Source organism: Kogia breviceps, chromosome 6 (genome assembly GCF_026419965.1).
Source record: "Kogia breviceps isolate mKogBre1 chromosome 6, mKogBre1 haplotype 1, whole genome shotgun sequence".
Taxonomy (NCBI): Eukaryota; Metazoa; Chordata; class Mammalia; order Artiodactyla; family Physeteridae; genus Kogia; species Kogia breviceps.
In genome coordinates, this window is record NC_081315.1 from 145,001,143 (window position 1) to 145,021,918 (window position 20,776).

General features: G+C 50.7%; 1 protein-coding gene across 2 annotated transcripts in view; it reads right to left on the reverse strand.

Annotated features, from left to right (window-relative positions):
- Positions 1 to 20,776, reverse strand: part of HTT (huntingtin) — a 141,365-nt gene that overhangs the window by 51,194 nt on the left and 69,395 nt on the right. For both annotated transcript variants that reach the window (XM_067036781.1, XM_059065976.2), the window contains exons 28-40: positions 20,336 to 20,463; positions 18,082 to 18,192; positions 15,437 to 15,514; positions 14,841 to 15,064; positions 13,642 to 13,720; positions 13,371 to 13,532; positions 10,812 to 10,867; positions 9,671 to 9,819; positions 7,965 to 8,101; positions 6,376 to 6,492; positions 3,307 to 3,429; positions 2,791 to 3,026; positions 1,595 to 1,737 (exon numbers count right to left, since the gene is read on the reverse strand). In XM_067036781.1, the coding sequence (XP_066892882.1) occupies positions 1,595 to 1,737; positions 2,791 to 3,026; positions 3,307 to 3,429; positions 6,376 to 6,492; positions 7,965 to 8,101; positions 9,671 to 9,819; positions 10,812 to 10,867; positions 13,371 to 13,532; positions 13,642 to 13,720; positions 14,841 to 15,064; positions 15,437 to 15,514; positions 18,082 to 18,192; positions 20,336 to 20,463 (1,743 nt within the window). The remainder of the gene's footprint in view (positions 1 to 1,594; positions 1,738 to 2,790; positions 3,027 to 3,306; positions 3,430 to 6,375; positions 6,493 to 7,964; positions 8,102 to 9,670; positions 9,820 to 10,811; positions 10,868 to 13,370; positions 13,533 to 13,641; positions 13,721 to 14,840; positions 15,065 to 15,436; positions 15,515 to 18,081; positions 18,193 to 20,335; positions 20,464 to 20,776) is intronic.

Below are 20,776 nucleotides of genomic sequence, written 5' to 3' on the forward strand. Positions count from 1 at the left end.
TCTCAACTTTACACTTATCGCAGTGGGTGGGACATAAATCCAAAGATCCTCAAAAAGAAAATTATTTCAACGATAAGTAAACAAGGTGGCTTGAAGCTGCAAACCATCATCAAAATTAAATTCTGGCCACGCTCCTGTGCCGAGGGCGACAGCAGGTACGTGAAGCAACCGTGAAGGGGTGTCCTTCTCCACCGCTCCCAGGCCGCGCGAGCCCAGGTCCCTGCCCACCTCCTCAGCCCCTCCGACCCCTCACCCCTCTCGGCAGAAACACTCTCTCCGAAGGGCCAGCTCCTTCTCCTTCAGGCCTTAGCTCAGCAGCCCCCTAGGAGAACTTGCCCCTACCGCCCACCCCTGTGCTGGCTGTCACTGCGCTTCTGTTTCCTTCTCAGGAGACGGCGAGACTTGTGGCAACCTATCTGTGTATTGTCTGCTCCGCTAGACTGAGCGCACGGAGGCAGGAATCACGTCAGCTGTACTGACCACGGCACACCCAGGGCCCAGCACAGTGGCGGTGGACTCAGTGCATCTTTGTTGAATGAATAAAGGTTGACAGTGGTAACTATCTTCTGCTCTAATGGTACGTATGTGGGCATGTGTGTGTTTTAATTTGTATCAAAGTAGGAGACACACATGATTTTTAAATCCCATAACAGATGGGGGCTTCCGATTTTACAAGTGCCCTGCCCCATCCCTCTTAAGACTATCTGTTATCATTCTGTTTTCAGTTGTGGTGGTTACCTCCAAACTCGCCTTGGCATATGCTTCCATCACTAGCAGCGGACTGTCAGTTGTTCTGTCCGCTCCCCTTCCCTTACTACTGCAAAGCAACACTTTCTCCCAAAGGAATGCCGTCCAGCCTCTCGCCCAGCCCAGGCTGGCCAGAGCACCCAGGGCTCACGAGCCCCTCACAGGACTCCCGCGGGGGCTGAGACCAGAGGCCATCCTTTCTGCTGCGGGGAAGGAGCCCCACAGAAAACAAAGCCAACACAGTAAAAGAGCCGAGGCGTGGAAATACACGATGCGGCAACAGAATTAAACGCACCAGAGGCAGTCGCACCCAAAGAGAGCACCTACCCCCGCACTTCCAGGACTCAAACCACTTCCAGATTTGCTCCATATTTGGACCATGACTTCCTTGCTGTTTGTTTTTCCTAGAGATTAGAATTGCCTTTCATTTTTCTTGATGAGAAAAGAAGGATATGCCTGTACCCTACAACTAGCAAGACATTCCTTTTGAAAACACTCATTCCTGTCGAAAGACACTGACTCTCCTAAGGCGGGCTGGTTGCTTCCTACGCTTGCTACATGGCTGGGATCTTGTGACTTCGCTCTTCAGTGCACTGTCTTTTTACATCCACAATCGTGTGTAAAGGTAACAAAAACATGTCGACTTTCCAAATCTTTAAAACAGGAGGGAGCGCCCAGGTTTACGGTTCTCATCAGCACAACGTCTCCAAAGGCACAGTGAGCAGAGCAGAGCAGAGCAGAGCAGAGCAGAGCTGACACTGGGCAGCACCTCCTTACACCCTGAGAGTGGGCAGGGCAGGGCAGGGGACACACAGGCGCTCTAATAAGACGAGTGTGATGCACCTACCAGACTTGAAGATGTGGATCAGACACATGAGCAGCGTGCCCAGCTCTTGGCAGTAGAAAGTATGCTGCTGCTCACTCATTTCCACTCTTAGCTGCTTTGTAACTATGTCCTCTAAAAGGATGCCAACCAGCTGTAGCAGAAACCTTCAAAGAAAGGGAGAAGGGTGACAGTGAAGTAAGTGCCTATCGCGGAGCACCTCTGGGAGGCACACACGTGAAAGTAATATACACGGTAGATATGGGTGGGGTAAAAATGAAAGTAAAGTGCTCAACGCCAGCCCTCTGGATTAAGTCACTTTACCTCTGCGTATCACTTCCCTCACTAATGAGGCGGCAGGAATCACGCCACCTTTAAAGGACCGTCAGGAGGGTAAAATAACCTGCAGTGTTTCTTCAAAACTTTATAAACGATAAAGTAGGCTGTATCCTCCACTTTAGCCCCCTGCTTAAATGTAACAGCAGGAGCCACAGGCTGCCTTGCTGAACCTGCGGACAAACGGGCGTTGTGCAGTTTCACTGGATTCATCTCCGCAAACACAATGGCGCCTCAGGCCCTGACGGTCAACCAAGGGCAGCTACGTGGACACTACGGTGCACCCGGCAGGGAGGAGCACGTTCTCAGGAACTGTGCTTGGCGGACACGCTCTACGAGGTGTAAGTCAGCGTGCACCCCGGATCCAGCAAAGGTGGATACACACTTGTCTACACAACAAGCCTCTTCAGTGCCTGACTTGACTTGTGATCGCCGCCCTCAAGGAGTTTCCCAAGAACCGATAAGGGCAGATGTGATCTGACGCCACAAGTACACCCAGGGGAGCACAGTACGAGTGTTCCACCCCGGCGGGGAGGGGGATTTTACTACTGACAGTGTTTAGGGTGGCCAGCACCCGGTGGGAATACACGCAAGACTGACTTTCAGTGGGTTTTCCAATTCTCTGCAGGCAACCACGCCCTTATGGCCTGCACCCACCCACTACCGCCCGCGCAGTCTTAACGAGGGTCTGATTCAGGACGTGACAGAGCCTGCAGACACGCATGACCAAGGGCCACGGGCGAGGCAGGCTGGGCAAAGAAGACACAGCAACACAGACTCCCTAACCCACCTCGCAGAGCTGAAGCGACACTTAGTGACGATCCCAAACACCACACGACGGCCTGAGGACACGGACTAGCGGACGGCTCAGACACAGAGCATACCTGGAAAATGTTTCTTCTGGCAAACTCTTCGTTTGTCTCCCTTCACTGTGTTCTTCCAGTACTGAATTTCTGTCCCCATCTCTTAACCTATTAATTATCGGACAGCAGAGTAAATATGGAGAGAAGGAAAGCTCCTGAATACGAGAAAGAACAATATCTTCAGTTGACTGGGAAATCAGAACCCTCAAAATGGCTAGGATTCCGGATATCCATAGTTGAACAGTGCTCACAGATGCCTAAAGGAAGGAAAATAAGTAAGTTATAGCTAAAGAAAAAAGAGGATTAAGTTTTTCCCGATTGCCAATTTCATTTATGAAAATCACCCTGACTTTATAATTCCACCAGTAAATCTGTCTCATTGGTTCTCAAAGTGGGGTCCCAGACAAGCAGCATCAGTACCATCTGGGAACCTGTTTAAAATGCAAATACTAAGGTTCCACCCTGGCCCCAGCAGAAACCCCCAGGTGCCCCACACAGTGGTGAACCCAAGATGTCATCAGGAGGCGGGATACTCACCAGGGTGTCTGGGGTGACGAACATACTCCGTAAAAGCATGTCCACGGGACGGAGGGAGGAAGGGGCCAAAATCTCAAATAACGTATTTAACACTCCAAGTGCTTCGTGAGAATCAATGTGCATCTGTTGTAATCAAACGTCACAGATGTTTTCCCGTAAGCCAACTGAAATGCCAACGTTTATACCTCACATCAGTTGTCTCAAGGTCGAACGGCCTTGACCTTGCATCGTTCCCACCCCCGCGCTTAAATGCATTTTAACTTCAGTAGTGAACCAAGTAAACACTGTCGTTGTTGTTGTTGTTGTTGTTGTTTGCGGTACGCGGGCCTCTCACCGCCGTGGCCTCTCCCGTTGCGGAGCACAGGCTCCGGACGCGCAGGCGCAGCGGCCACGGCTCACGGGCCCAGCCGCTCCGCGGCACGTGGGATCCTCCCGGACCGGGGCACGAACCCGCGCCCCCTGCATCGGCAGGCGGACTCTCAACCACTGCGCCACCAGGGAAGCCCAAGTAAACGTTTTTTAGAACAACACTGTAACAGCTATATTTTTTCCACGATGGAAATCTTTGCATTTAGTTTTTTATTAAATAAACCATAGATGCTTTCTGTAAAAAATTCAAATATGTAAAAGTATGAAAAATATCAACTGAAACCACACCGCCCTGACACAGTCACCATCAACACTTCAAGAACCAGCCTCTCTCACATCCTTTACACACATGTAATGTACCTAAATGGGTATCATACACACTGTATCTTTTTTCTTTCTTTACTGGCACCCCATCCCTACCCCACTATGTAGTAACAAATGTTAGCAAATTAGTGTATTTCTCGTTAACTTTCTCCACATTCCTATACATGTAGAGAGATTTTTGTTTAAGTTGTTTTGAAAAATCATGTTATAAATGTCTCTGCTTTTTTCCATTAAAAATATAATGGAGAACTCCCAAGGCAACATGTTCTAAAACCTAATATTTTTTTATTTTGTTGGCCTCTCCCTGAGGCATGCAGGACCTTAGTTCCCCACCCAGGGATCGAACCCGGCCCCCCCAGCAATGGAAGGGCAGAGTCTTAACCACTGGACCGGCAGGGAAATCCTCCTAACATTATTTTTAAAGGTTGCAAAATATTCCAAATTAAGTCTCTACCACGGTACATTCAACCACTCCCCTACTGATGATTTTCGTCACTACTAACGAGTGTGTATACACACAGTAACATCTCCACAGAGGGCGATTTTCTCAAGGTGCAGGTCTGATCCCTGCCTCGCGTGGAGCCGCGCCTCTGCGGTGGGAAGATGAGCCTCTTCCCGGGGCCCACCCGCCGGCTACGACCCTCTGGCTATGACCTGTCGTCTACGTGGCCACGGAGACCTGGGTCTGGCGGTGCTCAGGGACCCCACGACGGCACGGCCGCCTGTCCCGCAAGGGCAGCTCCCCTCTGCTCTTGCCCTCGGGGTGGACACCGGCCCTCGTCGCCCCCAGCGACGTGGCCGGCTGCCGCCACGTCTCTCCCTCTCTCCTCCTGCCCTCTCACCAGCGCACGCCGGCTGGGCTCCTGTTCCCTCCGCTCCACCGAAGCTGCTCCCCGGGGACCCGCGTATGGCCAAGTGCGGGTCAGTTCCCAGGGCCCGTCGGCCTGGCCCGTCCGCAGCTCCCAGCGCTCAGTCCCTCCTCCGGGAAACACCTCTTCTCGGTTTTAAGAACAGCACGTCGCCTGCTCCTCCCTGTCTCGTCCATGGGCCCTCGCCTCCCAGGGCTCGGCCTCCTCCCACTGTCCAGCTACCCCGGGCCCCGCAGCGACCTCGTCCACCCTCAGGCCTGCCCTCCAGCTCGCACCCAAAGGCCTCCTCCAGCCGCCCTGGCGCCACCCGGTGTCCCAACCAAACACACCCAAACCAGGCTCTGCCCTCCTCCCGAAACCCGCTCCTTCCACGGTGCCCCCAAAGCCGTCACGCTACAGCCACCTGCCCACCCCTCCTCTCACATCCCTCACCCCACCTAAGCCGTCAGCAAGGCTCACTGGTTGTGCGTCCAAGCTGCGTCCAGCAGACGCCCCTTCTCGCCCCTTCGCTCCCACCCCCGGTCCACACGGGCCCTGAGCCACGAGCGGCTCTCCCTACACCCCACCTGCCTGTTCAACTCTCAAGTTCACCCTGAGCCCCTTCGCACCGAGCCCTCCGAGGGTCCCCCGAGCCCTCCACCCAGAGAGCTCTGCCCCAGGCATCCGCTCAGGTCATCCCTCGCCGCCTTCAGGTCCCGGCGATGTCACCCATTCAATCAACACCGTCGCCCCCTGCCGACACACCCCCCCCTCCCTCCAGCACTCTCATCTGACATTTTATACACGTCGCTAGTTCCCTCCCCTCTGCCGTCCGTCTCCCCACCCCGTTCCAACTAAACGCTCACTCTGAGAGCACCCACTTCCCTAGCTGGGCCGACCCAGGTGAACACACAGGCATCTGCTGACTGTACCCGAAGTGCTTCAGACCCAGCAGCTGGGACGGTCTCCTGGAGGGACCGTCTTCAGCGCGTCCCTGCTGCCCGGTTCCCAGGGTGGTGCAGCACCCGGAGCACAGCGTCCCGCCCTCGGCGCCGGGGGTCGGGGGGTGGGGGCAGAAGTGGTTCAGAAGCCGTGCAACTACTGGGCTGCATCCTACACACACCGCCAGGCCAGTGCCTTCCACTGCGCTGGTGGAAACCACTGACTGCATCGCTTGACTACAGAAATCCTGATTAAACGACGGGTAACTGCCAACGTACTCTATACGTGATAAGGGAAAACACCCCCCTACAGAGCAAACAGAAGACGTCTCACTGAGCAGAGTGAGGGAGGCAGGGTGTAAGCGGGAAAGGACGCAGCCCCGGAGGCCCTTCCCCAAGGGCACCTCGGGACCCAGGGGACGTCTACCTCTGGCCTCGCACTCGCCCGGACGGCACCAGTGACGACCATAAAATGCACCCACCACGATCTGACGGAAAGCCCAGCACGAGCGCCCACCTCTCACGAGCACCTTCGCCCACCCCCACGGCGCCGCAGCGGCCCCACACGCGGGGCGTGGGGGACGAACCTGTTGCCTGGCCAACATCGGGAGGATGATGTCGGCTATCTGCCGAGACAGCCGCCTCCACTTGTCCTCGCTCTCCTTGTGGCACTGCCGCAGGACCAGGATGAGCATCTCCAACACCTGCACAGAGGGAACAGCCAGAAGACACTCGGACCCCAGCCCACGTGCCCCCCAGGAGGGTCGATGCAGCCCCGGCCCCGGGACACGCAGGGGGGCCGCAGCACTGCCACCTCTAGGGCTTTACAAGACCCACAACCAGAGGAAAGGCACGAAAGGGAAGCCAGACTCATCTCAACCTTTGGCAGGACACAAGCACAGCCTTGACTAAACTGTTGTGCAGACACCCCTCTGGCCTTTGTGTGTATTAACGTCTCTGCAAAGGTCACCTTCTACGAGGACACCGTACTGCAGAAGAGTTGGCCTTGGGTGAGCACGGGTTTGTTAGTGATCCCTTCTAAACAGAGACCCCTAAAAGCCTGTTTTGGTGAACACGGTCTCCCTGGCACACGACCACCGTGAAAATGGTGCCAGGAAGGCTTCCAGAATGACAGCAGACACGAGGAGCTCCTGCAAAGCCGAAAATGCTTATCCCCCGCCTGTTCGCAGAAAAGCCTGCGGCCTGATCTATGAACGTGCCGGCCAGGCTGAGCCCATTCCCTGGAAAGCCGCCCGGCCGCCTCCACAGCTGCCTCTCCCTTCGAGAGGCACTCCGGGCAGCACCTGCGCGACAGCGGCCACTCTGCACTCATCCCGACCCTCCTAAGCCAAGACCCGCCCTCTCCGCTCCGTAGGCCAGGCTGGGAGCTCTGGGGACGCCGGGCCGGCTGAGCTGCCCTCCAGGCCTCCCACTAAACTGCACGCTTGCTAAGAGCCGGTTATTGGTTCTCAAGCCTCTTTACGGTAGCCGTGCTTTTTATTGTAATTACGGGATTTAATTAAACACTAAGCATTTAATTAAACATTACCTAGATTAGCCAAAATGAGAATGCACAAAGGAAGTATTTCTATGAGAAAATCTTACGATTTTATAAAGATTCAAACACAAATAGGTAAAAAGAATTACCAAAATAAGTGAGGGCTAGGCAACTGTACCAGCTACAGAAGAGAATTCATTAAAAAGCCAGACTTCTGTTTTCAGACTGCCTCACATACCACCTGAAATTCCTACTCCACCTCAAGGAAAACGAAGCCAGAAATCAGCGCCAAGAAAAAGACTCTGGCCCTCCCTCAACACAGTGGTAAATAAATGCACAAATAAAGTCGTTAGATGATTTCAGGTCGAGATTTTTAAAAATCATTCTCTAGAACGCTACCATTTTGACCGACCCTGTTGACTGGTATTTGATCCTCATTTTGGAAAAGAGGGCCTCCACCACGTTTACCGCCTTGAACGACCTTGTGACCGTCGGCCAGGCCGCACTGCCTTAAAGACAGACCCCACCAAGCCTTGTGTCCCCCTGCGTCTCCCCGCCCGAGAGCCCGGGGCTGGCACAAAGCCACACTCACTGACAGCAGACAGCGGCCACGCGGCATTTCCTCCTGTCCCTGCAGGGACGAGGAAGGGTCAGTGACCGCCCCACACCTCCTCTTACCTGATGGTACTGGATGAGTCTCAGTAACATTGACACCACCACCTCTTTCTGGGTTTCAAGCTCTTTTCCTGCATCAGCTTTATTGGTTCCTCTTAAAACGAAGAGGTCGTGGACTATGGGCTGCAGGGCTGGTATGGCTGTGGGCACAAAAGGGCCCACTAAGAAGGCAGTATATATACGACAGATGCATTCAGAAGACAGCACTAACACCTCCAAATTATTCTCGAGAAATAAAGAAAACCCTGACCCATACTTGGCTTTGTGATAAGAGATAAATTGAGGTTATCAATGAGTGCCGTGAAATTACCTGTATACCGTCCTGGAAGGCCATGGGTCTTCCTCTGACACTTCATAATGTTGTGAAATTTTTAAAAAACAAAAAACCCCCCAAAAACTAGGGTTTCTGTGACATAACATTATTTCTGACACAAAGAGACACAAATGCAAAAGTCAAATTCAAAATAATAAAACCTTCCAACTAACCAAAATAGCAATATTCCATCCTCATGCATAATCTACTTAAAGATTTACCTGAAGAGGGAACAAATGCTTTTTCAATGGAAAACATTTAGTCAAAGGATTAGATTTCTATACTGTTTCCAGCAATTAAAGTCACTCTCTCATTAGACAATGTCGTGTCTTTCTCCAAAAGAGCAAAGTAAATTATTTTGCCTCACACCAGCACTTGAATCAACTAAGAAAGGCCTTTCCTTGAGAAGGATCCGCCCAGTCACGCCACCGAGATCACTGAAAGGCACACTCCCTTACCCTCAGTGACGCGCACACACACGACAAGCTTGCTGAGCTTTCTAGACAACCAGGCTTCCCAGGAGAGAGCGGGGCAGCCTGGCCGCCCACCAGTTTTCTATCCACAGACCCTCTGATCTGGGAAAGCTCAGTCATCCCTCTACTTGCCGTTTGCACTTTCAACTCGATCCGGCGACCCCAAGTCCATACGTGCAGTCACGTACCCCTGGGCTGAGGCGTGGATTCGAGCCCCAGCAAGGCTAGCGTGGAAATGGTGATTGCCGAGCCCCTCCACGCCCCCGGCACCACGGCTCGCTGGTCACCCTACTGCGGAACACGGAAAGGGGACCCCGGGTGCAGCAGCCAGCCGAGGTCTTGGGAGGCACCCCAATCACAGTTCAAAAGCCTTCAGATTGCTGACGATGGAGCCGGAGAGGAGGCGGTAGGAAGAGCAGTTTAAAAAGTGCAAAGGAAGATTCACGGCTCCTTCCTAAACCACACCACCTCATTCCACAGGTGGGAAGGAGGCTGCCTGAGCAGCTGACTGTCGCCTGTGGACCTCACTTAAGCTGCTATGATATAACCAGGCAAAACAGAAGGCCCTGAATCAAGGCCAAACTATATCTTCCAATACCACTGGACGAGAAATCCAATGTCCTTACAGAAGCTGGACTTTAAAATTCTTTGTTTCGCACAGACAGACAAGAGTATTTATGTCAGACGCTATGTGCACCTTAGATTATCTCACCGTCTGTGTTTACCTAAGTGGATCATACACTCCTGAGAGTAAAGAGTGTGCTCTCTCCTTTTTTGAAACATAAACATCTCTAACCAGAGTGCACATGTGCACGCGTGCACACGCACAGCCTACAGAGCACTGGGCAGCCGTCCACACAGGTGGCAGGTGGTGCCAGCGCATCAGGACCACTGGAGACCGCGGTGAAAGGTTGTCCTGTTACCGTGTGTCACAGCTTTCCTCCCACTGGCCATGATGCCGTCACAGAGCTGGATGATTTTAGGAATTCCAATGATCTGTTTTGAATGATAGCGTTCATAAGACAGTAATACCAGGAAAAAAAAGATGTTTGGAATAATTGCCTCTGATTCCCTAGAAACAAAAACATCCATTTAGACGCTTCCTTTTAAAATGAAGAAACATAATCAATATAAACAGCACGAAACTGCTCTTGGTTCAGAGTCGAGGGAGCACGTGTGACAAAACGGGAGAGCACGAGGAGGGGTGAGCGGGCGCTGGGCTAAAGGACCCTCAGCACCCAGTTCAGTCCAGTTGACGTCCTCCAATGTTCCCGGCTCGGGGTGGGGCCAGCACATCCTCTGGGGCACCTGGGCTAAGCGAGGGCCTGGAGAAGGCGCCCAACAGGAGGACAAGTAACCTGCCTCGAATCACATGGTCGAGAACGAGAAACTGGGCCTCCAGACCCAGGGGACTCTCAGAACACTTTCCTCTGCCCTATGTTTCCCTAACTACTTATCAGTTAGTTCAGAAACTGAAGAATTTTAATTTTCTATAATTATACTTATAGGAGGAAGTATTCAAACCTTACAGTCTAGCAAAGAAAAACTGCAATTAATATAAGTACAGTGTATAAGAATTACCTTTATTAAAGACAACTGTATTCAAGAACTGTCTCCTCTAAGATTAGAAAAATTAGTGCTCTATCAAACGAGATTTCATTTAGAAAACTATTATAATTAAATGCTTTGAAATATGAAGTAAAAACTGCCAACACATGTGATTATCAGATGCAGAACTACTTCTCAACACGTCTTGAGATACTTATTCATTAATTTTTAGAAGAAACAAAAATCCACAGTATGTTAATCAGATTTCCATTAAAAATAATGCTTAGCAAAAACGCCTCACAATCCTTTAAGATAAATGCTCATCCTACATGTAGGGAATTCCCTGGCGGTCCAGCGGTTAAGACTCCACGCTTCCACAGCAGGGAGCACGGGTTCAATCCCTGGTCGGGGGAACTGAGATCCCGTAGGCCGTGCGGTGCGGCAAATAACATAACATAAAATTACATGTAATTACGTAGCGAGGACAAGAAATCTAAAATAACAAAACACTATTACCTGAACTGGCCTACTTCAATGTATTCAAACTGCTTCAGCACAAATCCAATAAACACCTACAGGCAGAAAAATAAAATTTTTACATCAATAATTAAAATGTGCAAACTAGGTTATTTTTCTTCAGACTCATTTGTATAAACCTCTAACAAGCTTCCTGACAGTAAATTTATTTGTGTACAAGAACTCAAACGTATTCTACTGTCAGACTAGATAATTTCAAGACACTTCCAGAAATCCCTCTAAACACATTTACTGAACACTGAGGTGAAACCTGTTGGGAAAAACAAATGATAAATTCCAGAAGCCGCCAGGCAGCACCCCAAAGGCACACCAGCAGGCCTCGTTTGCTCCAGTTCACGGCAAGCCGCGTAGCACGGATTTCCTGAAACTGGCTTAGGAATAAAGATGCCCAAGTGAGTCCAACTTCTCCCCCGGCCCCAACATTCAAAGAAGCTGGGCACCGAGGGGCGTGGAGGGGAGGGTGGCCTTGAGGAGCAGAGGCGGGGCCTCACGGCTGGCTTACAGCCAGTTCTGTGTCACGTTCCAAGGGCCCAAATTCACTCTCCAACCTGAAGCGTGGAGCTTATATCCAGTTCCCTCCTCAGCCCCCAGGTGTGACACAGACACACAGCAGACACTCAGTAAATCACTATCTGAACTGGGTTAAATCACTTGCCTGTTCTATTGATAGTTTTCTATCCTTGTCCATAAAAACTGTCAAGGTACTGAACCCTAAGAATTGGGGGGAAAGGGCGCTGAGGGACAGAAACAAATCTGAACAAACGTGGGGCGAGAGCGCCCATGGCAAGAAAACCTAACGCCACCAAGTAAGCGGCAGAAAGTGCTGGGCTCGCGGCGAGGCCCGCGCGTCAGACCACCTGTGCGCGTGCGCAGAGACGAGCACAGCACGGAACTCTCTCTCCACGCTGACCTATCACATGGGGACTTTAGAAAGACACAGGAAAGCAACAAAAAAAATCACTCCGTTTTGGAGAAGGGCTCTGTGTAGAATGGCTAAAGACAGAATTTGATAAAGGCCTGTCTCACCAGCGTACGGCCGAGTGGGGCGCTGTGTTCTTTCTCTGTCCACGGACGGCAGCCCCAGCAGAGACCGACCACCACCTGAGAGAATCAGTTTCCTCCCACGACGAGTCAGAAGGGGGAAACCAAGGAAGGCGGCCCGTGTCCTGATGAGAGTGCAGCCAGCCCGGGCTCTGCTCTCCCCCGGAGCACCAGGCGCTGGGGAAGCCCTGGGAGGCCCCACCTTCCCAGGCTCCCCTCGCAGCCACGGCTGCCCCCCACTTGAGACGAGGGCTTCTCCCCACCCAAGCCCCTGCGTCAGAGCACGGGAACCACCCCGCAGTGAGCGCTGTCCCCAAGGAAGGAAACGGCTCTTTGGATGATTTTCCTCGGAGAACCAGAGCAGAGGGCGGGACAATGAAAATGCTGGGTCAAAACAGAGCCCCGCCCCAAGCCCGCTCTCAGCAGGTGAGCCCCCAACACCACCGGTGGGCAACCAGCGCCCTGAACGTGTCCGCTCGCTTCTCGTGGTGGGTTCCTCAAGGTGCGTGGCCGGTGGGTGGTTAGAGACTGGTCTCTGCTGGGGCTGCCGTCAGTGGACAGAGAAAGAACACAGCTTTCCACTCGACCGTACCCTGGTCAGACAGGCCTTTATCAAAGTCTCTCTTCAGTCATGCCACACAGAGCCCTTCTCCAAAACGGAGTGATTTTTGTCGCTTTCTCCTGTCCTTCTGAAGTCCCCATCTGATACGTAAGCGTCGAGAGAGGATCAGCTCAACGACAGTGCTACACCACAGATACAGTGGTGTCTAGAAGGGAATGGAGAATTGCACTATTTCCTATCTCATAGGAAAGTGGCGCCAAGTCACAGCCCAACAATGACAGTCACATTCTGACGACCTAAAGGCAACTTTCTTTGCAGTGAACTTGGCTGGCATGACGCTTGCTTTAAGAGAATTCGCATCACAAAACGATACAGCTTTCCAGAGTCGTACGTGCCAGAGGAAGGCGTGGCAGGGAGGTCTCCCCCGGGGGACGCAAGCACAGACACTCAGGGCCGGCTCAGACAGCCGCCACGCGGGCACCCAGGGGCCGGGCGGCAGCCACCGACCAAGAGATCACATTCCCTTTCAAATAGGTGAGCTGACTTTAGATGGCTTGAAACTGATCTTCCTTGATACGCTGTTTAAAATAAGACTCTGGATTCTGCAGAAATGTCCCCCCAACAGGAAATCTCAATTACAATGTAAGCTCGAATTAACCCTGGAGTGGGGGAGGGTGAGTGCACGGGAAGAGCCGTTGGCAGATTTGTAAAGGCTGACCCTAGCCTGGAGAGCTTGGGCGAGGCTGCAACGCTTGCTGAGGCCTGTGCACGCCAGGCCTTCTGTGTCAACCAGTGAGTGAGACACATGAGATGCAGCGCTGGTGGGGGGAAAAAAAAAACGGCGCATTTCTTTAAGGTAGACATCAGTGTCTTTTTGAGTTCATTTTTCTTACATTATGAACAGGTACGGCAGACGAAAGATAAAAGCAACAAACCTGATCCGAATCCAGAAGGCAGTAATTAACCCGTAACTGAACCAGCTGTGCCAGCAAATCCAGAACCTGCTTCTGTAACTGCACGGAGGTTGTTGTCGTGTACTGTTTTAAAGCTTTTATAACAAGAGGCTCAAATAAACGAATGTGATTATGAATAGCATTCTAGGAAAAAGAAGAGAAAGCAAGAATCCGTAAGTGAGGCGTCCAGTGCAGCCAGCTTGAAGCCCCCAACCCGGAACGTGCCCAGCGTGCGCCGCCGGCTCCCGGTTACCTTGTCCGCGCGGTTCTTTGCGACGCTGGTGAGGTTTGTCTTCAATTGGGTGGACACTTTCTGAAGTACGTCAAACCACCTGCCGGGCAGGAAGAAAGGTGAGCAAAGAATACCCTTAAATACTCTCCTGTGTATCCAGCTGTACTCCAGATCAAACTAATTCAAATGCACAAGATCAGAGCGTTTTAGAGTCAGAAAGAACTGTAATAGCCACTCCATGTAGTGGCATCAAGCTCTTCTTTTCGTGAAGATAACTAGGTTTACAGCTGACCGACAGCCATCAAACCTCGTCACTGTAGCAGGCTACCCGAGGCAGAGCTTTCCTCTGCTACAGGAAACTCGCCACTCAGCCCCGTGTGCAGTGGGGCCAGAGAGGTGATGGTCATTTGAAAGATTCAGTGATTTAGAAGATAACACTTGATTTCCTTGGGAAAAAAATTTCTTTAGATATTTATATCAATTATACCCTTTTCTTTTTAAGAAACACAATATGAAATGACAGTAATCAGACACTTGCTTGTTTTATTTATACTCCATATTATTAGACAAAGTATTTAAAGAACCTTATTCCTGAGACTTGGAAAAATATTAAGTACATGACCAATCAAAGCCCGAAATGTGGACATTTTCCTAAAATACTCTAGTATTTTACCTGTAGCTATTTTATCACTACATCTATATAAAGAAAAACCAGGAATTCTATTGTTACTACGGAGTAGTAACTCAAATATGCACTAATAATTGATGGTAATTTAAGAAACAACTACTGTAATTCCAGGCACCATCAACAACTATAAATTTGAGTGAAAACAGACTTTTAGCCATAAAGTTACAAAACAGAGAGTAATAATACCTACGCCCTCTACACACTAGCACTACTCAGCCACCTGAGTTACAGGCCCCCAAAGTGCCACCAACACACAGGAACTTACTCTAAAGGGAAATGCCGGCATGCTCCCTGGGGAACAGCGTGTCCCCTCCCTGGCCGGCTGACGAATCAGCAGTGAGCGCGCTTCCCGGGAAGCCCGCTCAGCCCTCCTCTCCCCCAGCCCAGCCCTGCCGGGACACTGAAACGCCCGCAATCCACCTCACCCACGGGACCGCGTGCGTCTCTGGAGGCAAGGCCGCGCCTTCAGCGTCTTTGCGGCAAAGCACATTTTCTAGGGCCCTCTGAGCACGGGGGGCTATCAGAAGGTTACCCTGAGGTGTCGAGGTCCTGCTCTGCCTGCACCATGTTCCTCAGGCTGGCGTCAGCTAAGGCCTGCGTGAACTGGGTGTACGGAGCCATGAAGCAGTAGTGGTACAGGCCCGGCCTCACGCTGGAAGAGCCAAGGCGCTGAGCACGGCCTTGAGACTTGCTGGGGTTGGAAGATAAGCCATCAAACTGGGAGGCCAAGTTCGTCCCAAAGAGAGTCTTCAACAACTAGAGTGGAAGAATTGAAGCCATCAACATCTGAAGTAACACAGAATCTCCCCCACAAATATCAAATCCACCTATATATAACTGGGTATGTTAGCAAAACTACAGATTGCGCAGGACAGCGGAGGGATACTAGGACACCAGGTAAGTGACCAGAGGCCAGCACAGCTTCTGAGATCCTCTGCCCCCGTGGGGGCAAGCCTCCTCCTCCTGGACCATGAGGGAGGAGCACCCCTCTTGGCTGGAGAACAGCGGAGTGAGCAAAGGCGGGACAGGTGGGGCTTCCGGACGCGCCACCAGCACCACCTTCTGAACGACGGGCAGCATTACATCAGTGTGCCGGGGTGAAGGGCTTCAAAGAAACTGCTTTCTGACCTGCTGCACACAAACAGTTGCCATCACTGGTTCTCGACTGAAGCAGGATTTCAGGTACCCCAAGATCTCTTCCACACACTGCAAGGGACAGACAGCAAGACATTAAAGTAAGCACTTCACAGATACTTGTGGTGAATTCTGCACGGAGAGCAGGCCACTGGACGGCGTCCGTTTAAATTGGGCCCAACAGTAAACGTGAGAGGACAGTCAGAAGAAGGCGCTGACGCGCCGCGAGCAGAGGAAGTCCGTAAGGAGCACGGAAATCTAAGCAGCCGTGTGTCAGCCTTCCTTTCACGCATTTATACATTCCTTCTTTCTCTCACTCATCCAGAAACTCTGCGTCAAGGATCTGCTGTGCCCTCAGCATGCAGCCCTGTTGTCAGGGCAGGAGCTCAGAGTCTACAAAGGAGTGAAAGCCCTGCATTTGTGGGGCCCCTGCAGAGGTTCAGCTGAATGTGGCACGTACTACATCAAGTATGATTTACCACAAAAAGCCCTAGACATTCCCCTTTAGAGTAAGGTCCTGTGTCTGACAGCAACCTGCAGAAATGACCAAAATGACTGCCTTCAAATGACTGTTCTCACAAACTGTTTTTACCAGCCTCAGAAATGAGGTCCATGTTATCCAAGGTCCCTGAAGACATGAACCGGTCCAGGCACCAGCATCAGCAGCTCCCCCGTCACCGCCCACCTGGTCCCCAGACACTGCTTCTATCAGACCAACTACATTGAAAAGGCCCCTCACTTCATTTGTTTGGTATATTTCCTGCACTAAAAAGCAACAGATTTCTGTTGATTTCAAATACTCAGGACCATGTATTTTTAAGATTCTGATTTATTCCTATTACACTAGATATCCAAGGCTATACTCTGCAGGGTTGAGTTTGTTCCACGTCACCTTGTTTTCACTAGCTCATAGCAGGCAACTAAGAAGTGCAAACCGGGGGCTTCCCTGGTGGCACAGAGGTTGAGAGTCCACTTGCCAACGCAAGGGACAGGGGTTCGTGCCCCGGTCTGGGAAGATCCCACATGCCGCGGAGCGGCTGGGCCCGTGAGCCGTGGCCACTGAGCCTGCGCGTCCGGAGCCTGTGCTCCGCAACAGGAGAGGCCACAGCAGTGAGAGGCCTGCGTACCGGGGGGGAAAAAAAAAAAGTGCGAACCGGAAGAATTACAACCAGAGCCTTCACATCACAAGTTGCCTAACAAATGCTCCATGTGCAACAGAAACTGAGTTAGGCACTGAAAGTAGGTGAGAAAAGGATGCTGCTGTTAGTGGCCTTCAAGGAAGCAAGTCCCAGGCACGAATATTAACATAGAATATAATGAAGGGAGACTTCCACTCCTGGCCAATATGGAGTAAGAGGGACCAGATTTACCCTACAGTCAAACAACCAAAAAAACCCAATATATGAATATATGAAACCACGGTTCCAAGACAGTGACCAGGAAGCACTGGAGGACAGGGATCCCTGAGAAATGGGAAACCAGCAACTCAGCCCTACGACTGCCTCAGCTCACTGCCCTCAGAGAGCTCCTGGGTGGTGGCACAAGGGCGAGGGACAGAGCAGAGCTCAGGGGACCCCCCAAGTCGAAGAGGAGCTGAGAGTCCAGGGAAGCAGAAACAGTGAGGGTTCCAAAGAAGAGAGAGCTCCCAGAGAGGACTCTGTAGACCAGGGGAGGCCCTGGGAGCCGCTCAACACATGCGTAAGGAAGGGTCAGAGGGCACAGTGCTCCGAACTCACACAGGGCTGGAACGGTGACTGCTCTCCCCAGCTGGGTTTATGGGGCACTGGCTAGAACCAGGGAGGCCTTGCCTCGATGGTAGAAGAATTAGCCCTGGACTAAGCACTGCTCCAACCCACTGAGTTGACATGTGGAAAAAGTACAAGGGACAGTAAGGAGAAACAGAAGACAATGTGTACAATCATTGTACACATAAAGCCAGGTAAGCTTTATGCATATCGAGAAAAAGATGGAGAGAAATGAAAACAAAGGAACTTCACTGTATTCCACTTCTAAGAGACACACGTTTAAGGAGGGCTACTGGTAACTCACTTTGAAATTCATTAGAAACTAAGATGCCCCGGTAGCTGGACAGGTGGATCCAAACACAACAGAGCAAGTGGACAAAACGGTAACTGCAGGATCTGGTCGTGGACACGACGCGGGCACTCACCACGCGACCTCTTAACCCTCCTGCGTGCCTGGACCTGTCCCCGCAACATGAGGGTGGTGCACGGAGGTTACTGGGCCTGGAACCGAAGTCCACGAGCCCCAAGCACAGCTCTGCTGCTTCCTGAGGCACCAGAGGAACAAGCCACACCCCAGAGACTACTCTGACCTTGCCATGTGCGGAGGTCAAATAAAGTAAAGGACTCTGTCAACAGTTTTAAACCCACCAATTTTTTAATTCATCCGGGTCTGAGCTAATTTACAGCAAAAAGAGAAAACAGGATACAAATAGAACTCTGCCCCTGGCGACTTCAGGCTAAGACGAGAATCAGACTCAAGTGCCCCGACTGCAGAACCTTCTCCCCACTTTGTGAATGTGCCGGGATGGTGGGGTTTCGCCCCGGAGGCACTCGGCCCAGGGTACACGTCAAGCGTGCCAGCTACAGCTCAACGAGAAGAAAGGAAACACAAACCTTCCCGATGTCCTGCAGTGTTGCCAACTCTAGAATCTGAGAGAGAACATCCAAGGCAGAGCGCAGAAAAGCCCCAAACTTTTCGGTGTTGCTCTGAAGATCCAAGGTGACCTTGGGAAAGTGGAGGGAGAGAAGGAACACACGATTACTGGCAGCAGACACACACGGTCTGTGTGTCAACGCAACACTCACCATGGGGGGTGGGGGTGGGGGTGGGGGGATGGGGTTCTGTTTGTTTGCTTGTTTTTAGCACTGGGAAATGCCTTGGAAAGGAAATTACTCTTCCGGAGAGCTATATAAACACTAATTTCAAAGGCGTCTTCCAACGTATACTGACGCTACTGAAAGAAATAATTCCCAACCTTCTATCATAATGAGAAAAAGAATGTTTAATGCCCATCATAACCAGTGCCTGATAAGCAGCATGTCAAAAAATATAAAACACATGTCCTCTTCCACCCATTAAGATCCCTGGGGAAATCATTATCAAATTCAGACACAACCTTTCAGTCTGGCTACAACAAAGTATTAAATTCGTCTTAAGAGGTATTAAGTTAAGATCCTAAAGGACCCAACTGAATTAAATTATGTAGCAATTTCCCCCATTTAACAGACTGAGAGAAGGGTCCGGGCCAAAGATATAATAGTAATTAAAAAAAAGGATGACTACGGGTCACATTTATGAAAATACATTCAAGATCTATGTGAAGTATCTTTTAAAATCACTTCTAAAATTCTTTAAATTTCATGTGCTTCTGAGGCACATACAGGAAGTTTCCAACACACAAAAAAGCATCTCACACTCTGGACAGGCAGGCTTAACATCTAAGATATCAGTTCTCCCCAAATTAATCTACATATTTAACACAGTCCCAATGGAAAAACTCTCAACTTTCTTCGGAATTAGATAAGCTTATTCTCATGTCCATATGCAAAAATAAATAAGACTATCCAGGGAAATTCTAAAGTAAAATGGGGTAACTGATCTCCTCAAAACTACATTATGAAGCTACAATAATCAGGAAGTGTGCTTCTAATGGATGAACAGCTGGACAGACTGATATAATAAAGCAGTAAACGGAAATACAGAACTATGAGAATTTAGTACGTGATAAAGGTAGTATTTCAAGCCCATTAGTGCCAGACAATGGACTATTTGGGAAACTGTAGGGGCAACTGGTTAGGCAGCTGGAAAAAAAAGCTGTTGGATGCATACTTCATATCTAACAAATTGCAGGCAGAACAGTCGAAACACACAAAAAGCTGAATGGAAGAAAACAATGAAAGCCCAAAATGAAACCGTGGGAGATGTTCCTGAGTAATCTTGGAATGAGGGGAGTTCCCCGGTGGCCTGCTGCTTAGGATCCTGGGCTTTCACTGCTGTGGCCAGGATTCAACCCCTGGTCAGGGAACTGAGATCCCGCAAGCCACGCGGCGCAGCCAGAAAAATAAATAAATAAATAAAATATCATCATCATCATCATCATCATCATCATCATCATCTCAGAATGAGAAAGTCCTAAGCAAGAAACATACCTGTGCAAGAGAAACAACAGAGCAGACTGCTACCCTTCCAGAAAGCTGCCTGCAAGGTCGGGCCTCGGGGGTGCCTGGGAACGCAGCCAGTAAACAGTTCCCTAGACCGACGTCAGAGCCGCCCTGAGCGCTAAGCGGGGCTCACTGTGCCTGGACTGCCTTAGCAAGCAGTGCGTTGACGCCGGGCCCCTGCTCTCCTCGGCGAGTGTGAGTTTTGGCTTGCGAAGGCAGAGAGAGCCTCTGTGACCAGCACGCGGCTGCACTTCAGTTGAGGGCGGGGGCGGGTGGGGCCCTCCGAGGGGCCCTCAAGGGGGGCAGAGGTCGCTCCGGACTCCGCCAGCACCGTTCCCCGCAGGGGCTGGCTGTGTGTCCTCCCCGCCCCGCCGTGAGGAACCCTCGCTGTGAGTACAACCACACGCTCAGTCCCACAAGACCTCCAAGCCGATCTCTGAACGTAGGCGATCTTGGGATGCCCAGACACGGTATCAATAAATCATAGAGACATCACTTTTCCAATGAAAAATCCAAAACTTTTGTATGATGGAAGCTACCGTAAACAAAGCTGAAAGACCACGTTGGAAAAGCTAATTGTAACTCATATCCCAAAGGCCTAACTTACTTACTTATATGTGGATGTCTATAAGCTACAATCTTAAGAAAAACATCGACAATCCTCTGGAACGTGTGAATGAGTGTATTTTTACAAAAGAAGCAGTACCTTGTAGTTTGCGTGTGTAGCTTTCAGGACATCGTGCAATTTGAGGTAAGAAGGAAGGTGACAGAAACTCCCCAGTGACGAGGACTTGGGTGCTGCAACAGGCCCCGAGGTTTCAGATGGTCGAGAGGCTTTAAACACACCACACAAAATAAACTTTTAGATCAAAAGTAAACACGCGCCAAGCTTAAAAAAGATTGCTAGTAATAATTATTTCTATAGTATTCTAGTAGGATAAAATTCAAATTTTTCCTGACTTTTTGATTAATTAGCAATAACAAGAAATTGACTAACGAACCTAAGTAGACTCTGAGTACTGCCCAAAAGATGACAAAATAAAATAGGAAGAAGGAAACCAAGAAAAGCAGTGGGATGCTGTTATGTGTTTGCTTTGGCCTGGCTGCCTGCCTGTGAGTTAGAGGCACACCTGACGTGACCTTCAGT